Source organism: Corvus cornix, chromosome 4A (assembly GCF_000738735.6).
Source record: "Corvus cornix cornix isolate S_Up_H32 chromosome 4A, ASM73873v5, whole genome shotgun sequence".
Taxonomy (NCBI): Eukaryota; Metazoa; Chordata; class Aves; order Passeriformes; family Corvidae; genus Corvus; species Corvus cornix.
This window is the reverse complement of record NC_047058.1, coordinates 9660839-9680501: the sequence shown is the minus strand read 5'-3', so window position 1 is coordinate 9680501 and position 19663 is coordinate 9660839. Positions and strand designations below refer to the sequence as shown.

At 50.1% G+C, this 19663-nt stretch overlaps 2 protein-coding genes across 6 annotated transcripts in view; one reads left to right on the top strand and one right to left on the bottom strand.

Moving 5' to 3' along the window:
* Window positions 1-7472, bottom strand: part of ATP1B4 (ATPase Na+/K+ transporting family member beta 4) — a 14765-nt gene extending 7293 nt beyond the window's left edge. Inside the window, exons 1-3 of one of the 2 annotated variants that reach the window (XM_039572321.1) lie at window positions 7362-7472; window positions 4342-4399; window positions 1510-1672 (exon numbers count right to left, since the gene is read on the bottom strand). In XM_039572321.1, coding sequence (XP_039428255.1) covers window positions 1510-1672; window positions 4342-4398 — 220 coding nt within the window. In that variant the 5' untranslated portion in view covers window position 4399; window positions 7362-7472. Of the gene's footprint in view, window positions 1-1509; window positions 1673-4341; window positions 4400-4666; window positions 4759-7361 lie in introns of those variants that run through there. The other variant, XM_010407678.3, reaches the window with a different exon arrangement.
* Window positions 6865-19663, top strand: part of TMEM255A (transmembrane protein 255A) — a 25843-nt gene continuing 13044 nt past the window's right edge. For 2 of the 4 annotated variants that reach the window (XM_039572320.1, XM_039572319.1), the window contains exons 1-3: window positions 6865-7025; window positions 11167-11309; window positions 15754-15816. In XM_039572320.1, the coding sequence (XP_039428254.1) occupies window positions 6968-7025; window positions 11167-11309; window positions 15754-15816 (264 nt within the window). In that variant the 5' untranslated portion in view covers window positions 6865-6967. Of the gene's footprint in view, window positions 7026-11166; window positions 11310-15753; window positions 15817-19417; window positions 19645-19663 lie in introns of all 4 variants that reach the window. The other 2 variants (XM_039572318.1, XM_039572317.1) reach the window with 2 other exon arrangements.

Here is a 19663-nt window from a genome sequence, read left to right as displayed (position 1 = left end):
AGCTCCACTCATCTCCCAATGCTCTCACTTTAAAATAAATTTTGATTTTCATAGTAGCTTCTCCTGCCCCCCTGTAGAGACATGTGAGCACATGTGTGTGCATCACGGGCACATAGGTTCATGGGCAGGGGGGTCATATAGCAGAGCACGGTGATCCCAGGGAACAGGAGGATGCTGCACCCGCCCCAGTGCTGCTAGCACTGCCAGCAGTAGCCTGCTGGGGTCACATCCACACCAGACTGAGCAAATCCTCTCACAAGGATCTTCTCAGGACCCGGAAGAGCCTCCAGAAAACCAAACCCACATCACTAAGGACTGTCACCTTACTGCTCCCACACTTCGGTCTATGCCTTCCCATCCAGCAAAGAAGCAGAAAAACTGGTCTGCCTCTGTGGTCAGCAAAGGGCACAAGAGAGCAAACATGAATGTCAAGGTCTGTCCCAGACTCATGCTTACAGGTTTTCAGACTCCTCTCGTGCTGGTGGGCAGCTTCCTTTGTTTCTCCCAGCTGTAACCACAGGCTTTTGCAGGAGATGCAGAGCTCTTGGCAGGGGCATGGGAGGGCTGTGGGGCTTGTGGCACATTGCCAGTGCCAGCCAAGGGCTGCAAACACCGAGCAGCAGCCCCTAGTATTTCACAGCCTTACACTGATGGATGTGCAGGCAGCTCTGGATCAGGCTGGGATTTTCACTCTGCCAAGGGGGCTGTGTGCTGGCAGAACAGAGCTGCAAAGGTGGCTGGCACCATGTGTGCAGTGGCACCTTGATTTTGGACCAAGCCTGCAGCAGTGCTCACCCCACAGGCTGCTCTCAACCACCTGGGGCCTCCAGACTCAGCAATAAATTTTGAAGGCCACATGGATGTGGATAAAGAAGACAGGGCACTCAGAACTGCCAAAGGTGGCACATCCCAGTCCACCAGCTCTGACAGCACTGTGGGTTCTGCTGTGGGCACCTGGTCACTGCCTGGGAAGCTGTAGGGTGACAGTGACAACCAGGCCTTCCTTTCCCTTTCTAGAGCCACAGCTCATCCAGGCAGGGAGGGCTGCTGTGCCCCATGGGGTGCATCCTCCACTAAACGCCTGCCCCGCAGCCTGGGCACTCTTCCCCCACCAACCTGATGACCCCAAAGCCACTGTCCCAGGAGCCCCCTGACTTACACAGGCAGGAGCAGGATTGCTGGTGGCAGCAAGGGTGCACAACTGCAGCAGACTGACCTGCAGCTCCCATGCTTGCTCAGGCTCTAAACTTCTTTGCGAGACATGATCTGGGCAGCCTGAATCTTTGCTTTCACATTCTCAGTCAACATTAACATCCAGACCAAGCATAACTTTTACATGGTTTTCTGCTTGTCCTCCTCACTAGTTATTGCTCTGGTTAGAAACACAACACTAAAAAAATGGGCAGGGGTGGTCAGTCCAAGCTATCAAGGACGTTCACAGGCAAGTGAGTATGTTGTGAAGCAGAAAAGGCAACAATCCCCTAAAGCGGAGCTTGAGCAAGGACCTACCCCAGCTCTTGGCTGTTCTCCCCAGGCATGTTCTCTCCTCTGGGTTCCACAGGAATATCTTCATCTCCCCAGCCAGGTCTGCCCAGGTTTTGCTTCCCATGTCTGCCTTAGGCTGGTCCTTCTCTCTGTCAGGATCCTGGACCTTCTCCTCATGCTTATTTTCCTGGAAGAGTTACAGAACACAACCCCCACAGGCAAGCTGAACTTCTCATTGGCCAAAAATAAATGCAAAAGCACTTAATATCTGGAAATGTTTCAAATTTCCATTTTCCCATCATCACTCTTGAGTTAAAGAGAGGCAGTTTTGGCTGTTCTAACTTAAGATTGCTTAGAACCCAGCATCCATTTTTCCATGACATGCACGTCACTGCTGTCACACTGGGTACTTGTCTCCTTGTGCTGGCATTTACAGAAACTCATCTTTTTCCACCTGGGTGAACATGACCAAAGAAAACCTGTGATCTGGGAAGGCTGGGACTGTTCCCACGCTTCTGCAACATCTCTGAGCTCAAGTGCACATTCTCTGTGCTGCCACAGATGATAGAAGGCAGCAGTATTTAAGAGATCAACCAGCTTGTTTTTCTTGGCGTGTGAGCAAGTGTTTAGTCTTTGAAGAAATCCCTGTGTTGTTACTTTTTTTAATTACACTGAGTTCCAGGGAAAAGCATCTCCCCAGGTTGCACGAGTTTGTATTTTGCCCAAGGGGTGAAAACTTGTTTGTCCAGAACTCAGGAACACAAATCTATCTGTACCTGTGCCTAGGCAAGACTCACTTGAGACACGGGGGCCGTCCTTAATTCCCCTTGAATCCGGGCAGGTCTCCAAAAACAGGCTGGTAGGAGAAGGTGCTGACCTTGCTTTCAGCTCGGGGCAGGGCTGGGCCAGGCACCACCGGGGAGAAAGGCGATGCTGTGATCCGGATGGATTCATCACCTCCCCGCATTTTAATGCAAACGCTGCTGCAGGGCTCAGCCGCTCCGAGCTGGGTCAGAGCCACGCTCGCCCGAGGCTGCTGTGCCTGCTCCAGGTGTGGATCCACAGCAGCTGCACTGCAGGATCGTCCCTGCATGTCTCCGCTGAGGGTGGTGGAAACCTGCCAGCCGCGGGCACCTGTTGGAGCCAGGACCCACAGACAAGATATTTGCAACCCGTAGGTTGCCCCGGGCGAGCGGGGCCGTGGCCGACAGCTTGGCGAAAGCCTTGCTTGGAAACTCCTTTGAACTGGGGCCGAGAAATTAAACTCTGCTCAGACACGCAAGTACTGCAAAACAGTGAGAATGGGGGGGGAGAACACTGATTCCGAAGCCTGAACGTGTCCCTCGGGGAGCCTAGGCAGACCCGCGGGGGTTGTAAGCCATCCCCATCCCACTGACTGCCCTGATGGGCTCTGAAGATCCCCGGTGGGGCTCTTCTGGGAGCACTCCTGCCTCAGAGCCCTGCTGCCAGAAAATGCCCACAGCTGCCTGTACAGCCAAGGCAGTGTTTGGCGCAGGTCCCACACCCCAGGCTGGAGCCCTTCCTGAGCCAGTTCCTGCACGGTCTGAGGTACAGGGTACACAGGGTACAGGGCACACAGGGTACAGGGCTGATGAAAGCAGCGGATTTTGGAGCGGGGAAACTGCAGCCCCAGCACGAGTCACCAGCAGGGACATGGGAGGGGAGGTGTGGGGGATCTACACTGCCAGGACACTCACGAGGGAGCAAGTGACCGACAAAAAGGGGGAAGAGGAGGTGTTCTTCCCCCTCTCCCCATTAAATAAAAGAGCCAGCTGCAGCTGTTCTGGAAACATTTCCTCAGGCTGCCCGAGTAGGGGGGACTGCCCAGATCCACAATGATGCTTAGTGCTGCATTGGGGAAAGCCCCTTGGATTTCATACAAGCTTCTACTGCAGGCAGTAAGAGCCCACACTCAGAAGCTGCTGCCAATGCTTAGAGCTGTGGGGGGACATGGGGACAGCCTCCCCCACCACGGGCTCTCACCCTGGGAACTCCACAGCTCTGCCCTGAAGGAGGCTTTTGCAAGGAGGGAAGTTTCCAGCTCTCCTGGCTCTATGCTCTGTGACCCTTCACTTGGTGAAGGGTCCTGTCCTGCTGACTGGGAAAGGCCACGAGAGCTCCATGGCAGCCTGGGGAGGCTGAGGAAGCCCCAAGCTCACCCCATGGGTCTCTGTGGGGCAGCTGGGCAGGATGGGATGATCCCACTACCAGGTCCCTGGCAGATGTATCTCAGCTAGGGAGCTAGGTCAGGTCTGGAATGAAGCACAGGTGGTTTATCTTTGCAGCCCAGGACAGAGATGATCTTGGAACAGTCCCTTGCACCTGGACTAGGGGCAGAAGGAGCAGCATGAGCTGGGGCAGGAGTGCAGTGGGGCAGGGAGAAGACAGAGCCATGTAAGGATGTGTTGGATCACTGGACAGCCCTGAGTCGCTGCCTGCTGTGACAGCTTGGGAAGCAAATCTGGGATTCATCTCTGGCAAAATCATTCTGTGCTGACTTGTGGGTGTCCTGGGGGAGGCCAGGAGCTTTCCCCCATTCTCACATCAGACCAGGTCAGCTCTCAATGTTGGATTCCTCCTGCTGAAATCCAGGTATACAGAGGGTCACCCTGCCCAGGTGTTCCTGTCCCTTTTAGTCCCCCTCACCACCCAGCACCACTGGCCAGACCTGCCACTGCCCTTTCCCCCCTCCCTGTACAAAGTGCTTTGCCTAAAGGACAAAGCAGCATTTCCTAAAGCAAAGTAGTTATAAATTTATCAGCCACAAAGCAGGTCTTTGCAGCAGCTCCCACCTCACCTTGTGGAATGAGGCTAGCAGCCCCCCAAAACACTCACCACCTTCTGGTTGGGGCTCCTGAGTTGGTTCTCCATGCCCCTGGTGCTGGTGTCCATTCTTGGGTGGGAAACACAGAAAAATGTGAGTGTTAGCACAGCAGCACTGGCCCCATGTCATCCTGGCTCTCAGAGACTCACAGACAATAGCCCCCTCCCCAGCGCAGCTCGCCAGCCCTATAGCACCCCCTAAAACAGCAGCTATGCCAAGACTGTGGGGAACAACACTGCTTTCCCTCCCTACCCTGCCGAACCTTGCTGTTCAGGAGTGGATCAAAAAATAACTTGCTGTCCTAAAGGAGATGAGCTCAACGCAACAGGATCCTACCTCGAGTCCTCTGGCATCTGGTGCCCTTTGCAGCACCCTCACTGCATCCTGCCTCATACTTGAGAACCCATCACTGCCAGCCAACGCCCTACATGGGGAAGCCAGGCTCTTCCCCCAGGAGACCGTGTAGCTGTTAATAAACATTAACAAATCGCTGGGGTTTCCGATGGCCAGAAGTGTCGGTCAATGTGTGCTTGTCAGTCACAGCGGGGCCAGGGTTAATGGTTGCAAAATCTCTTTTGCAGTGAAAGGGGTAGTGAGAGGCGCAGGCAGGTCTATATTTATCCCCTCGAACGGAGACAGCAGCCAGGAGTTCACAGCATCGGTTTCCTTGTCCCAGGTTTAAGAGCTACCCACAGCCTTTCAGACAAAATCCAGAGGCACACCTTGTCGTGACACCCTGCAGACAGGGGCTGGGGAATGTCAGATTTTCCTCCATCAGTAAATTACAGGCACGAGATGATGCACTGGGGCATCCGGGGTGCGTGCTGGAATCCTGCTGCTGGAACAGCTCCAGCGGTGTGATGGCGGCGTGCGGGGCTGCCCATCCCTGGCTGTGTCCACGCAGCTCTCGAGGAACAGTGGGGCTCGTTTTACACGTCTGTCCCAGCAGGAGTGCAGCACGATCCACCTGCTCATTCTCTTGGCCCGTTTCCAGTGGGACCAGTGACCCTTCCTTTCGCAAGAGAGCCAGACCCTGCTCAAGGGTGGGGAAAGGCTGCCTTGCCCCAGGCTGGGACTTTGCCCGAAGGCACACGGACATCTGTCCCAGGCTCCCGCAGGGCTGCACTGTGCCGTCCCAGCAGGCAAAGCACCATTCCTCCCTTTCCTCTCCAGAGCATGGCTGAAAGCCGCTCACCGGCTGTGCTAATAAATGGGCGCAGCGGGAAACAAAGAGGTCTGGCAGCTGCCCCGGGCTGCTCCGACTTGGCCGGGGCTGCCGCTCGCCTGCTGCTCGGTGCCGGTGCCTGTGCCTGCCCGCAGCCAGCCCGCCGGCAGGAGGGCACGCCGGCAGCTGTGCCCACAGCTGGATCACCGGGCCAGGCTGGCGCCGTGGGGCAAGGGATGTCTTGCAGAAGCTCGGGAGCTGGGATGGGATACAGGGATTTAACATGGCATGGGCAATTGTAGGGCACCAACACCTCCTCGGGAGCACATGTGCCCTGTGCTGCTGCACAGCCCAGCTCTGGCACGGGACGGAGGAGGGAGCTGAGACCTGTCTCCTCCATCACTAGCACAGGGTGGGGGCAACTGAGCAGGAGGGGACCAGTGTCAGCCCCTCTGTCACAGGCAGTGAGCTCAGGGCTCCTCTAGTTCATCCGCGGTAAATAACTGCTTTTTTCTCTGGAGGTGATGTGTTCTTTGTCATTAATTGATCTGGGCATTTGTAACTTGCCTCTTGCATTGCTGTCGGTGTACACTTTCCCTTTTCTCCTGGGAGAAGCTGGTCATTAGGCTCTTATACAGTAGAAGTGTGGGGTTTTAAAAGCAGAGATAGGATTAGTTTCTTTTAACTTGATAAAATATGCTTGAAATAATTACATGATTTGTACTTAGCATCTCTCAGCCGAGAGCATTAGAGTGATTTATAAGCAATTATGAAGCCTGCTGGGAAGATGCTTTTATTCCCATTTTGCAGACAGGATGAGGAAAACAGAGGTTGAGGGCCTGTTCTTGCTCCTTGGCCATGGACACGGAGATTGCTGTCTCCATGGAACAGGGCACAGGCAGCAACAGGCATTGCCACCGGAGCGGAGATCTCAGAGCGCTGAGAAATAAAACACTGGGCCGGTGGCTGTGACGGGGTGGCTGCCCGGGACTGTCACCTGCACCTCAGGGAGGAGGGAGATGGGGAGAACGGGGCAACAGAGAGGTGCCAGGGAGATTTTGGCGAAGGACAGAATGTCCTGGAGCAGCTGGACTGGAGGAGGGTGGGAGCTGCTGAACGCAAAGGGATGGAGAAATATGGGGAGAGAGGAGGGGAACCCCTCTGGCCGAGCTGCCGGTGAGTGCGCCGAGACCTCGCAGAGGCGGGACAGTAGCTCTGTCCTCTCTGGAGACGGGGCGGGAGCTCCGTCCCCCCCTCCCCAAGCCCCCTTGGGGAAAGGCCTCTGCGCTGGTTCCAGCGAGATGGCCCCGGCGCCAAACAGCCACTTTGGACAGAGCTGCACATCGCCGCTCCCTCCCACGGAGCCGGGGCAGCCGCGGGCGGAGCGGAGCGGAGGCGCAGGCGCGGCGGGGCCGGTGCCGGGGCTGTGCCGCCGCCGTGGCCCGGCGGGCTGCGGCGGGAGCGGCGGCAGCATGCGGCAGTCCCTGACTCAGCAGCGCCCGGCCGGCGTGGCCCTGCCCGACTCCGTGGGTGAGTGCCGGACCGGGGGGGATCCCGCCGGCCCGGGGGACGCGCCGCGGGGCTGGCCGCGGGGCCGTGCGGAGCGCTGGGTCCCGGGGACCCCGCTGGGGCTGCGGCGGCCGGGCCGCCCCCGCCGTTCTCCCCGCCCGCCCCGCCGCCGGCCGAGCGCGGGTTCGGCCGTGTGTCCCCGCAGCACACGGGACCGCTGCGGCGGGACCCCCGCGGGCGGCTCATCCCGGGCGGAGGCGGCTGCGGCCCCGCGGCGGCGGCAGCATCCTTTGGAGCGGGGAGGAGCGCGGCCGCTGCCCTCCCGCATCCCCCAGTGAGGTCGGGGACCCCTCGTACCTAATCGCGATTTCCCCTCCCTTCCACCGCCGCAGCCGGGCATGAGCCCCGCAGCCCCCCGCCCGTGCGCTGCCGGCCCGCAGTCGGAGCCGTGGGGTCACAGCTCGCACGGTGACGCGTTTTCAGCAGAAAAATGGGACGAAAGGAGAGGGGCTGGGAAGAGAGAGGCTCGGTGCTATCTGCCCCCGGTTCTCCCGGGTTAAAAGTTAGAGCTGGCTTCTTCCTTGAGCTACTCTGTGCCTAGTCTTTGCTTCTGGCTTTTCCCCCAAAGAACAAGATGGAGAAGTCAGTCCTGTTTCTGTGCCATCTTGTCCATTTTCTTCTAATAATCGGGGGGAAAAAAAAAGTGAATCAAGGGCAGTTCAAAGATACGCATTATTGCAAACTTTTAAAGTAATCTGGAAAAACCTGCTACAGCCTTGTCTTTAGAGTGGCTTATATAGGGCAACTATAACAAGAGGATGTTTCTGATGCTTAAAAGAAAAATGATCATTCTAAAACCAGCGCCCGTTTGGAGTGCCATTTTAGCAAAAGCAATAGCCAGGCTATGGATGGCATTAATTTCTTTACAGCTTCCTAACAGAGTTAAGCACAGTGTTTTGGATCACCTTGTCTACTTATGTTGTGGTAAGCACTGCAGGTTTTGGGGTATCTGTTTGGGATAAATCACAGAGAAAAGGCTACTAGTGTCTCTTAAAAGCAGAGATAGCAAAGCTGCCGTACCTCAGCTTCTGTGCATAGAGCTATACCAAGCTCAGGAACATGATCTGATGGGGAATACTTTCAGCAGAAATTAATGTTGAGGGAGTGAATTTTGTCAGAGCAGCCCTTCAGCAGCTATTACAAAGATACTGGGTATGAGTCCATGTATGCTGAAGCAGCTGCAGTCATCCTTACAGAAGTACAAAACCACATTTTCTCTACATGCATTGCAAAGTGTTTTCAGAGAAGGAAAAAATGTAATTAATATCCCAATACAGAGCTGAAGTGAAGGTAGTCACATTATCTCTTCAGTTTCACATCTCTCTTCAATATCAAGTTAGAAGATTATGGCTGGTTTTGTCAGTACTTGAAATAAAAACTACTATTTTTTTTTTTAATCTTATGACAAATATTGAAAAGCTTTGAGAAATTTTCCAGTCTAAACCTTGTTTCTCTTCTCTATTGAATGTTGATGTATGCCAGTCCTGAACTGGGAAACAACATAGAAATTAAGAGTGAAAAACATGATGGTGCTGAAACAAATACAGCATCTATCAATGGTGTTTCAAGATGCTTTCTTTAGAGTGGTCTTCATTGTAACTTTTTGCAGCATTTGTGATGGCAGTGCAGGAGCCCTGGTTTGGGTGTGTAAGTGCTATCCTCGTGTGCCCACAGCACCCACCCCGCCGTGCCCTGCAAACATCTGCACCCCCACAGCCTGACCGTGCACACTGGGAGCTGTGTAAGGAGCACATGGCTGGGCTTATTTACCCTCTGCTCATTTGCCAGCCAAACTGTAGCAGTAATTGGAAGTTTGGTAATTCCGTGGAAGCAAGATGGATTCATCCTTTCTCTCCTTTCAGAACTAAACTATGTAAGAAGTGGCAAATTTTATCCAGTTTTGGTCCCACTGCTATGGATTTTTTAAGACATTTATGGGACACTTGCATTTAAATGGTTATACAATGATAGTATTTGTGAGGCAACACATACAGAATGGCTTAATATCTTAATGATTTTTGAATGATTTAGAAGACTAGATATTATATTGTTAACTTATTTGGTAGGTTTAGGAGAATAACCCCAAATGCGACCTGCAGCAAACAGTCAGGTACCTTTATCTCCAGCCTGTAAAACATGGCTTGAAAGACTGAGGATCACTGGTAAAATATCCAGCCTGAATCTTGGGGTTCTCTATCAGTTATTTAATTTTTTTTTTTAATTAGCAACTCTCTAGCTATTTTTCCCAGCTGAGGACTAACCAATTGTCAGGCTTGTTGCTCTTAGGGCCAGTAATGTCCCAGTGGTGCAGTCAGACCTGAGCTCTGGAACATGAGCAGAAGGTTTGTGGGTGAAGAGCTTTCCTTCCAGAGACAGAAAGTCAGTCAGAAAGGATAGTGCTTTTTTTAATAAACCTCTCTTGCCCTTCATGTAGGGCAGGGAGGTTGGACTAGATGACCTCCAGTGGTCTTTTCAACCTTACCCTTCTGTGATTTTATGATCTCCTTCTGTTGGGCATTTAAGCCCCAAGTTTAGCCCTTGTCTGTGATTTCAAGCTTATCTGGTTGCTGTGGGTGAAATCCAGCCCCATGCCCATGGCAGCTGTGCCAGCCCAGAGCATGGAGAGGGAGCACTCCTGCCAGCAGCACAGCTTCTGGGTCAGGCTGGAGTGGGTGTGGAGGAGCAGTGGGGAGCTGCTGTGCTTTTCCCTGTGGAGAGCTGTCCATGTGGAGGAAGGGGGATCTTTGTAGCAGCGTGTGTCAGTTGGTATGGCTGCATCAGTGTAGCTATTGGGGTGAAAGGTTCTCTTTATCTGCTCCGCATATACACACAGACCCTACAGAAGGGCCTCTGGGCACCTGGGGCGTGCATCTTTGGGACAGAAAGCTGCCCAGCAGGGTCTGGTGTGCTCCTCTTTCTGGAGAATTTGGACAAGGAGGTTGTTTTTTGGCTTGGCCAAGTCTTCCCTCATGGCCTTTCTGCAGGTGTTTTATCTCGCTGTGCATAGGCTGCCAGGGAGCCCCTGAACAACTGGGGATTCCCAAGGTGGTTTGCTTTAGGGAATACACTCAGCAAAGATAAAAGCTCCTCCTTGCCCTTGGGACATGTTCCTGCCCTTCTCTGAAACACCCAGAGAAGTGCTGGGAGCCTCTGAGGTGAGAATATCCTTACCTGCTCCCAGGTCCTGTTGGAGAGCCCCAGGCTGTGGGAATGGGATTCACAGTGGCCCCAGCAGCCCACAGGGAGTGTGGCAGGGGTCCCTATAGTCCATTATCCTACCAGCCATTCTTGCAGGTGCTGTGTTGTATCTACATAATATATGAAATATGATCAAAAGGATTGTTCCACAAAGTGACACAAAGATGGCAAAGCACATACAGACCACACACACCCCTAAAGATGTTGCTGAGTGTCGTGTTGCAGCCAGCTTTCCTCCTGGCTGGTGGAATCACTCTTTTATGTTTATGCTCATTTTGGAGATTTATAAATATAGAAAAGAAAAAAAAACCCTCATCATCAGGCAGCTGTAGATGAGTTTTACTAATCCCCAAATTCATTATTCAAGCGTCTAAAAATACCTGGTCCTTGCTGAAAGTAGAGGATGATACTACAGGAGAGGGAGAAGTGGCTGTTACTGGTGATATCTCATTTGTATGGAAAACTGTGGATGCCTTATGATTACAGTCAAATTTCCCCCCTCAAAACAAGCAGCATGCAGTGGGGTTATTTAGCTTGATGTAAGTAGGCAGATCAGAGAGTATATAAACGTCTAATGTGAATATTTTTCATTAGCTCAATTGCCCCAGGCCAGAGGGGCTGGGAGACTCCAATGTATCTAAATGAGCTTTGCAGAGTTGCAGTTCTTAAGGCTCTCTTCATCTACGTCAGAGCAATGATAAGTGACACTGGATTCAGATGCCCTAGTAACGCTTGATAAAGCATGTTAGTGAAGGTGAAAAGTGACAGCCAAACCCAAAAATATTCTCAAGTCAGAAGAAAGGAAATTCACCATGGTGTTTTTGGTGGTGGGAGGAGAAATTTGTGGTGCTGTGACTCTCCCCAGATGGAATCAGCAAATTCTGTTGTGTGTGTGTGTTTTTAGGGTCGTTCAATAGAAGAAAAAGAAATTCCCTCTACGTAACTGTGACTCTCCTCATTGTGTCAGTATTAATTCTAACGGTGGGCCTAGCTGCTACAACAAGAACCCAAAATGTGACTGTTGGAGGTTATTACCCAGGGGTTATTGTAAGTATAGAACTCCTAGGTAGGTCTAGAAAACGTATTGCGTGCAAAGTCCCTTGTAATGCTGAAAATGTTATAAAGGGTGATCTTGTCCTGAATATTTTGCTCAGCTACTTCATTACCATTTGATTTATTTGTTTTATTATTTTGCACCTGCTGCACATTCCCATGCAGAAATCCCATCCAAATGGCAGCTTCCTCTGAGCTTAGGTAATGATATGCTTTTGAGCTAGTGGTAAGACAGATAAATAGATTTTATGTCAGTCGAAGCAACTTTATAATTTCTTTGTTTATATAGATCACACTAAGCTCAGGCAGAAGTAAGGCAAAGAAGGACCATACTGCCAAAAGCAGTTGAGAGACCAGGTCTTGAAATACTGGTAACATGAACTTGTGGTCATAAAGTTCACTTGCAGAGTGTTTAGCAAATTGGAGTCCCTGGATGAGGAGCTGTGGCAGCTTGCCAGGGGAGCATGTACATCAAAGCCACGAGCACATCCATTTCTTCTTTTTTTATCAGCAGCTGAAAATGGGAAAGAACAACCTTGTGGCTTCAAATGGTTTAATTTAGAGAAGACCACTGGTGTCCAGCCTCCCTGCCATTAGATGTATACTCTCCTATAGAAGCATGAGGGGCAAGTGCATCACGACCCTCCCAGCATGAGCAGAGGTCTAACACGAGCTGGAAAGCAAGTCCTGTTCTGTTCCTGTGCATGTCTAAGACATGCTGAAAAAGAAGCACTGAACTGCAATCAAATTGGGTGTCTCAGTAGAGTAAATGCAGCCAGTAGCCCCAGCTAGAGGCTCCTGGTGTAACAGCTGTAGAATGCTGCACATTTGGTTTGGAGCCTTGAATTTGGAGGCTTGAAACCATTCCAGATAACCAGGTGGAAACTTGTTCTTGCCTTATTGCTGTTTGATTTATTTGCCATGTGTTGCTGATCTCAGGGAGCTTTATACTTTTCTGTGCCCAAGTTCTTCTATGGCTGAAGAAAGCCCCTTTACAGCCATTAGAGTGTGGAACATTGTTGGGACTCTTTGGTTTAGGTTTTCTGGCTTGTCCTAGTATCTCCTGCATTTAGGCCTGATCTTTTTTAAAGAGAAGTATAGAAGGAAGGTGTTGAGAAAGGTGACAGGCTGGCTTCGGACTCTCCACACTTACCCTGCACTGTGCCAGCCTGAATTGAACCTCGTGCTTCAGAGCAGGTCCTGCAGACTGATGCAAATGGGCAGAGTCTGCTGTTCACATCCTCTTGACATCTCCCAAGCTATTTATGGTCTGGGAACGTCAGCATCACTTATGCTTTTTTAAGACTTAGTCTACTCAAGGAATTAATGAATTCCTGGACTTGGGAAGGGCATTAAGCTACTTTATTCAGAGGCACCCAGGCGATTTGTGTTTGTCACCAAATTCCCCATCTAGGTTAATTAATCTGCTCTGTAGAAATGTGTGATGACCTCACTTGTCTCGCAGCACAGGAAAACATTTCAGTGTGCTGCTGGATGCTTCAGAAGGTGCTTAAAATAGCTGATGTTTCATAACAAGCTGGGATTTCTCCCTTTACTGGGGAAAAAGGGCTGGCTGCAGTGAATGAGTATTTGGTGATTGTTCTCAAGCAGATAGAGCCAGAAGTCTCTTTGTATGCTGGGTGACTTCTCTGTGTGTGGACCAGTTTCATGGCTGGAATCATCTTATGGAACATAGAATCATAAAATTAGAGGATATTCCGAGTTGGAACACATTCATCAGAATCTTCAAGTCCAATTCCAGGACAACCCCAAAAATCACACCATGTGCTTGAGAGCATTGTCCAAATTCTTCTTGAACTCAGACATCAGATGTCTCATCGCTGCCATACCTAAACCACCCTTCTTTCCTCCTTCAGCTTGTGTTTCTTGGGCAAACACCTCTTGTGCGAGGAGGAAGCATGCAAAGATGTATGCTTCAATGCAGGGAATTATTTTCCCAGGCCTCTACTTCCAAGGAAGGACAGAACTGGGCACTGGAGACCTTCCACACATCAGTAGGATTTTGTTTAGTTGGTTTTTTTGAAGGTTTGAGGTTTTTTTTTTCCCCAAGCAGCTCAGTTCCTTATTCATAAGACTGAGAAGCTGAAGCAGAGGGTTCCATGACATCCTGTAGCCAGGCTGCCTTCACCCTTCTCCATGACCACCCACTCGTTTGCAACTACATCAGTGAACACCTTAGCTGTGTCTCCGTGGGAAATGTCCTCACCTGTGGCTGGATGACTGACCTGGGACAGGGAAGCCCAGAGTAAAACAGTGATGTTCAGCAGACAAGAGTAATGGTCAGGTGCAGAAGACAAGTACCCCTGTGGAAGTGAGACTGGGAGATACGTGTATTGTCTCCAAGTTATAACAGCTGCCAGAATCTGTGTAAATGACTGACCTTTCTTAGGCTTTCACTGGCACACCTCTTCTTGCCAAGGACGTTGGCTTGGGCCTTTACTCTGGAAAAGCACATTCACTTTGTGTCCTGTCCTCCTTTCAGACAGACATCCCAGGGGAGCACATCCACCAGCAAATAAATGATGCAACTGAGGAACATTACTAAGATCTCTTTGTCCCATCCATAGAAGAATGAGTAGTTTTTCCATTAGTGCAATGAGAATTCCTGTTAATGAGAATTCACCAATTTGTTTGGTCTTCACCTGCTGGATGTACAGACTTGCTCTAATTTCTTCTTTTTGAATTATCTTAAATTATCTAAAGCATTTCACCTTTTGGTTTGAGGCTGCTCTGAAACACCATGTGGATATTTCCCTTAAAGCTCAAAGGACACAAAACATTTTTCTTGACTATTTGCCTTAGGTATGTGTTGCCACATAGGTTCCTTCTGCTAAATATCACCAGACTGAAAATTACGCCTGGACCCAAATCACTGTTAATCCCTGGACCTTCCAAATTTTTTGCTCGGGCTTGAACTATAAATCTCCAGTTACTTTAGGAAGGTGGGGGTGTTGCTTGCTCAAGCTGAGCAAAATAATAAGCCCAGAAGTACTGGCAGGTCAGTGTGGGGCAGTGCCCTGGGTCTCTGCCCTGCCTGTCTGCCACCTCAGTGGTAAGCAGCCCCTGGCTTCATTGCTTTGCTTCCCACCATGGCAGTTTGTCCCTGACGTGGGGACAGTGGTCTCCATGAGCTTGGAGTGCAAGCCAGGCAGTGGGGAAGCAGCAGCCTGATCAGCTGCTGTTTGAGCCAGATGCCCTCCCTGCCTGCAGCACTGCACCAAGGGTTGCTGGGCTTAAGCAGGGCAAGGGAAGATTGAAGCCCAAGTTTACATCATATTTGCATCTGCTAATCTCTGCACATGCCTCTGCCTGTTAGTACTGGATTCATTAAACCTTTGTTTTCTCTTCCTGGATCTTAAAGTATCGATTCCAGGTTAGTTGACTCATTTTTGAGTCACTACAGCTTGTCTCATGCCTTGTTCTTCTTCCTGGGCAGTTGGCCAGTTATTGGGCATTCTCACACGGATCTTCACTGGCCCCTGGCCTGTTGCCTGGATTTGCGCCTCCTTAATATGACAGATCCAACTGTAGGACTTTTCCAGCATTTCTCATTTTGCCAACCCATGGAAGTGGGGTTGGATATGCTCTACACCAACCAAAGACCTTTCTCAGTGTGACACAATACTGTTTTTGCATCTCCCCTCTTAGTCCATGGTTCCTGCTTGAAGTCCCTGTTTCTGTCCTGGCTGAAGTGTGCTCTGTCTTAGAAACTTTTTCATAGTGTAGCTTAAGGTTGTGGAGGAAGGAGGTGGGAAATTGCTCTCCTGGATGACTTCACTGAGCTGAAATGAGTGTTGTCAGTTACAGCAGCAAGAAAAGATGATTTTGCTGTGGTAGCTTATTCTGTTGGCCAGGCCAGTGTGAACTCTTCTGGTAGAACACCCTGGTTGATGCATCCTCACCCCTGGAGATGAGGGAGGAGTAAGAGAAGACAGAAAACGGCTAAATCTTCCAAAGTATAAATCTCCCTTATTTCATACTTCACATTGAGAAACTCTCTGAGTTGAAAACTGAGGTGGTTGCTCACATTCTCAGTGAGATCACAGAAACCTGGTCCTGGAGGTTTTAGTGCTGTAGTCCTGCTAGGTTTGCATCTGGAGGCTCCTGAGTGTTTGTAGGGTTGTTCCAAGACAGCAATGCATATCCTCATCCACCAGCCATTTTTCAACATCACTGGGTGGGATGGAATTCAGAACTCATCCTTTTGGTTTCTACACACGCTTTTAGTGTCATATGTGGGATACACCTGATAGTTCCTGCTAGCGAGAGACTCCACTGATTTCTTGCTGAAGAAAGAGTTGCTCACACATCAGCAGAATATTCTTTTGCTGCTTCTGGATTTAATTGTGTTCTATCTGTTTGTAAAATATGTTGGGTATCATCCTGATCTACATGCTAACAATACATTGTTTTTCAGCTTGGTTTTGGGTCGTTCCTTGGAATAATCGGATCAAACTTGATAGAAAACAAAAGGCAAATGGTAAGTTCTTCATAAAAACTTCTCTAAAAAAACGACAGTAACTCAAATATTGTGTATAAAGAGTATTATTTTAGGTTTTCCTAACTCTTCCAGGGTAGTGTTGCATACCTCTTGAGAACTGGAGATGGTTTCTGGCAGCCTAGGAGCAGCACCCAGTGGGCACTCTGCCTCCTGCCTCCAGTCGGCTCACTCAGGAGAGCAGCTGCAATCCCCCTCACCGGTGGTTGCCCCAAGCTCTGGCAGCGAGATCCCTCCAGCCTTGCTCGTGAGAGGTTGCAGAGGGCTGAGGGAGGTTGTGCTGTCCCTGCAGCCTGTCCCGCTGGGCTGCTGCCTGCTTTGGCAGGGATGGAGGGGCTCAGGGATCAGATTAGCCATGTGCACTCGTGACCAAGGCTAAGGCAGGTTCTGCAAAGGCAAATGGGAGAAATTCTTGCCTGTCCAAATCCAGAGTCTGCCTTTGTGCTGCCTTTGCTTTGCAAATAGCATGCTCCCTGCAGAGCAGGAGGAGAAGGTGAGGCAGATGCTGCAAGAGATGACATTTGCCTTTCCCACAGTCAGACAGGGTACAGGGGAGGTGAGTTTCCCAGTGGATATTTTTTGTAGTTTTCACCCTGGCTCTGCAAAAGCAACATATCCTGTTCTTTCTGTCCTAGCAGGGTTTCAGCCTCTTGCTCATCATATATTAGCAGCATGTCAGTGTCTGGTTGAGCGATGACCATATTGTGCCAGTCCTGGACTCTTCACAGGAGTGCCCACAAGTGACAATGTGGCTCTGACTTGTTTGATTATTCTGAAGAGCTCTGGGTAGCCTGTGCTAATTCTTTTCATCTCTCCATCATTTTGTGTCCTAAAAAACAGCCATGACCCAGCTTTGCAGGGATTGCATCACTGTTGCCTGGGCTGGCAGCGAGCGTGTCTCCACTCTGACCGCAGAGAGGACATGCAGTAGCTGTCACTTATTGTCCCTGTGCTTTAGTCACCTGTCCTCCTTACCCAGGAGCGCTTTACAGTGGCAGCTTTGTCCATCGCATGTTTCTGTAATACTGCTGGCCGTGGAGGATTTTTTTTTTTCATCTTCTCTGAACTTCCCCTGTATCCTAGTTTGCTAAAAGGCAGCCTTGGTGTGGCTTGTTGTGTGGCTGAGGGCAGAAAAAGCCAAAAGCAACTTGTGCAGCTGTGTTCTTGTGCATTTTTCTGTCCGTAACGTGACTGGGGAGTGTGAAGAGTAGAACGAGCCGGTGTGGCTGATGGGGAGAGCTAACCTGAAGGAGCACTTCTCACTTCCCCTCTCAGAGAGGAGCAGACCTCTCTGGTTTTTCCAACCCAAGTGTATTGACTTCCACGCTGTGCCTCTACAAGGGAAGGGAGAGCTTTTGTGCCCACAGGGAGAGCCAGCTGCCCAGCAGTGCTGCCCAGCCGTGCTCCCCAGCAATGCTGCCCACACTGCAGGCAGCTCTGGCACACACGCTGCTGCCCACTCAGCAGCTTCCAGGTGAGGAGTCAGCAGTTTACATGCCTTTATGACAGTCATTTATGCCATGGAAAAGTAAGAACCAGCAGCTTCACAGCCCATGTGGGGCTGTACATCACCTAAAGGGAACTTCAGCCCAGGACACTCCTGCACTATCCAAACCCAGTTTGTCTTTTGTTGTCCGAATGCTACTCAGTGTGAATGACTTCATCTGGAGTTACGTGAGTGAAGGTCAATCAATAATATCACACAGCTCTAGAGAGGGACTTCTGCTTGCTACAGTAACAGTATTATCAACGCCAAATCAAAAATCTTGTTGGCAAGTTGAAAACTGGGATTTTTAAAATTAATTTGTATGTTTCTATTTGGTGTTTGATTTTTTTTTCTCTATCATAAATTCTCAGTGTTTGGTTTCCAGGCTTTTCTTTCTACATCTGAGAGGGAGAAAACTATGTAAATAAAGTGAGCAAACCCATTTCTAGCATCAGATACTTATTTCTTGGTAGGGCTGTTAGGCAAGTATCATTAACCTTGTGTTTATTTTAAACCACCATATTAGCAGTTCCTATCTGCAAGCAGAGATGACCGACAAATTCCCTAATTGTATATATTTAGTGTTTGGCTTACTTCCCATCTCTAAGGCTCATGCTATTTAGGGAGAATATCCTCTTTCACGTTGTATGAAACAAAAGGACAGTACTGAGAAAAACTAAACTTGCTACAAAATTACCTGACCCATAAATCCCGTTTCTTTCACCAAGACTGGGCTTTTCTCCCCTTGTGTGGTTTCACTGGTTTGGTAGTGAGACAGTGTGACTTTGTAGTGGATAGTGTGAGTTGGGACCCAGACATGGAAAGGGTGGGGCTGAGTGGGGAAGAAATGCAGGAGTTTACAGCTGACAGAAACAGGGTCAGTGTAGGATCTGGTCCAGGAAAACTTGTAACCTGCTGCCATCTGCAAGTACTTTGTGGCGCAGCATCTAATATTCCAGTAACAGCTTGTTGTGATCATAACATGTTCATGTGGTCACTGAGATCATTTCACAGCCTGCTGTCTTTGCTGCTGCAGGTTTAATGTCTATGCCTTTAATACTTGCCTCATCTAGAAATCCATTTTATTTTCTCTCATTTTTAAGTAAGCAATTGTACAGGGGCCATTTCCACTGTCCCAGGTGAGCCCTCTGGCATCTCCAGTCATTGTTCAAGCTGATCTGGTCTGTACATGGAGGTTACTGGAACAAAGTCTGTTTTCGCTTAGAGAGATGTAGATAACACCAGTGTGATTAACCTAAAAATCCTCAGGTACTTTAAAAACACACATAGGATCCTTCTGGATTGTATTTGTCAAGGGGTTTGGCTTGTATTTCTGAAAACTGGAGCCTTGTGCAGTGGCAGGAACCAAGGTTTTCAAGCAAACTTAGTACCTGGATCTTTAAAACAAACATCCCCATGTCAGAACTGAGACACCTGTCAGTGCTGGCTGGGCTAACTGTTCGTTTTGTATTTGTGCTGTAGTGATTTTTACTACTGCTCACAGCTCCCCCATGACCAGAGTCACCTTTGTACTTGTGGAGAAACAGTTTTTAACAGCTGCCAGCAACTGACACTTGAAGGTTGTGATCACCAGAGTTGGAAAACCACCAGGGAGCTTCCAGTTCTTTACACTGAAACACTGTAAACATACTGAAATAATGTATGTCAGTATATTTGAAGTAATATCGAAAGCTGTTCCCCAAGCTGCCTTTTGTCAATGTGTCTGAATGCTGCACTTGCCCTCCCTCTGCAGCCGTGCTGATATCTCCAGTGTGCTTTGGCCAAGGAGATTGGGATCAGTGTTGGGAGCTCTGTGTGTGAGGAGCTGGTCAGGAGCCCACTGGCAGCAGCTGAGCTGAGTTCAGGTGTGAGAGGGGCTGTGTCAGCACTGGCTCTTTGGCAGAGGTGGTGTTTGAAGTGGCATAGTGGGAATAGACACTGTTTCTCATACCTGGATCAGAGGTTATTTCTGGTTTACCTGCTGAATGCTTTCACCCTAATTTTAAGAGTGGGCAGGATGGGGCCAGTAGAAGAGGATCGCACCTGTCTGACTGCCCTTCTCAAGCTGCAGGTGGAGGGAAATCTCTCTCCTTGCAGCTCCCCCAAGCCAGTGGGAGGCTGGATGGACTGTGCTTGCCACAGCCTGGCACCGAGGAGCCCAGCCAGGCTGCCGTGAGGGTGTACAGCATCGATGGCATCGGCTGGTCAGCTGCCTTCTGGTCTCATGGCTTTGTGCTTGTGCGTACATCCAAGTGTTGTTCCCTGAAGACGCAGTCCCAGCGGAGAGGTTCACATACTGCAGTCTCCTGCATCCTCACAGCTCAGTAAGTGTCCACAGGAGCA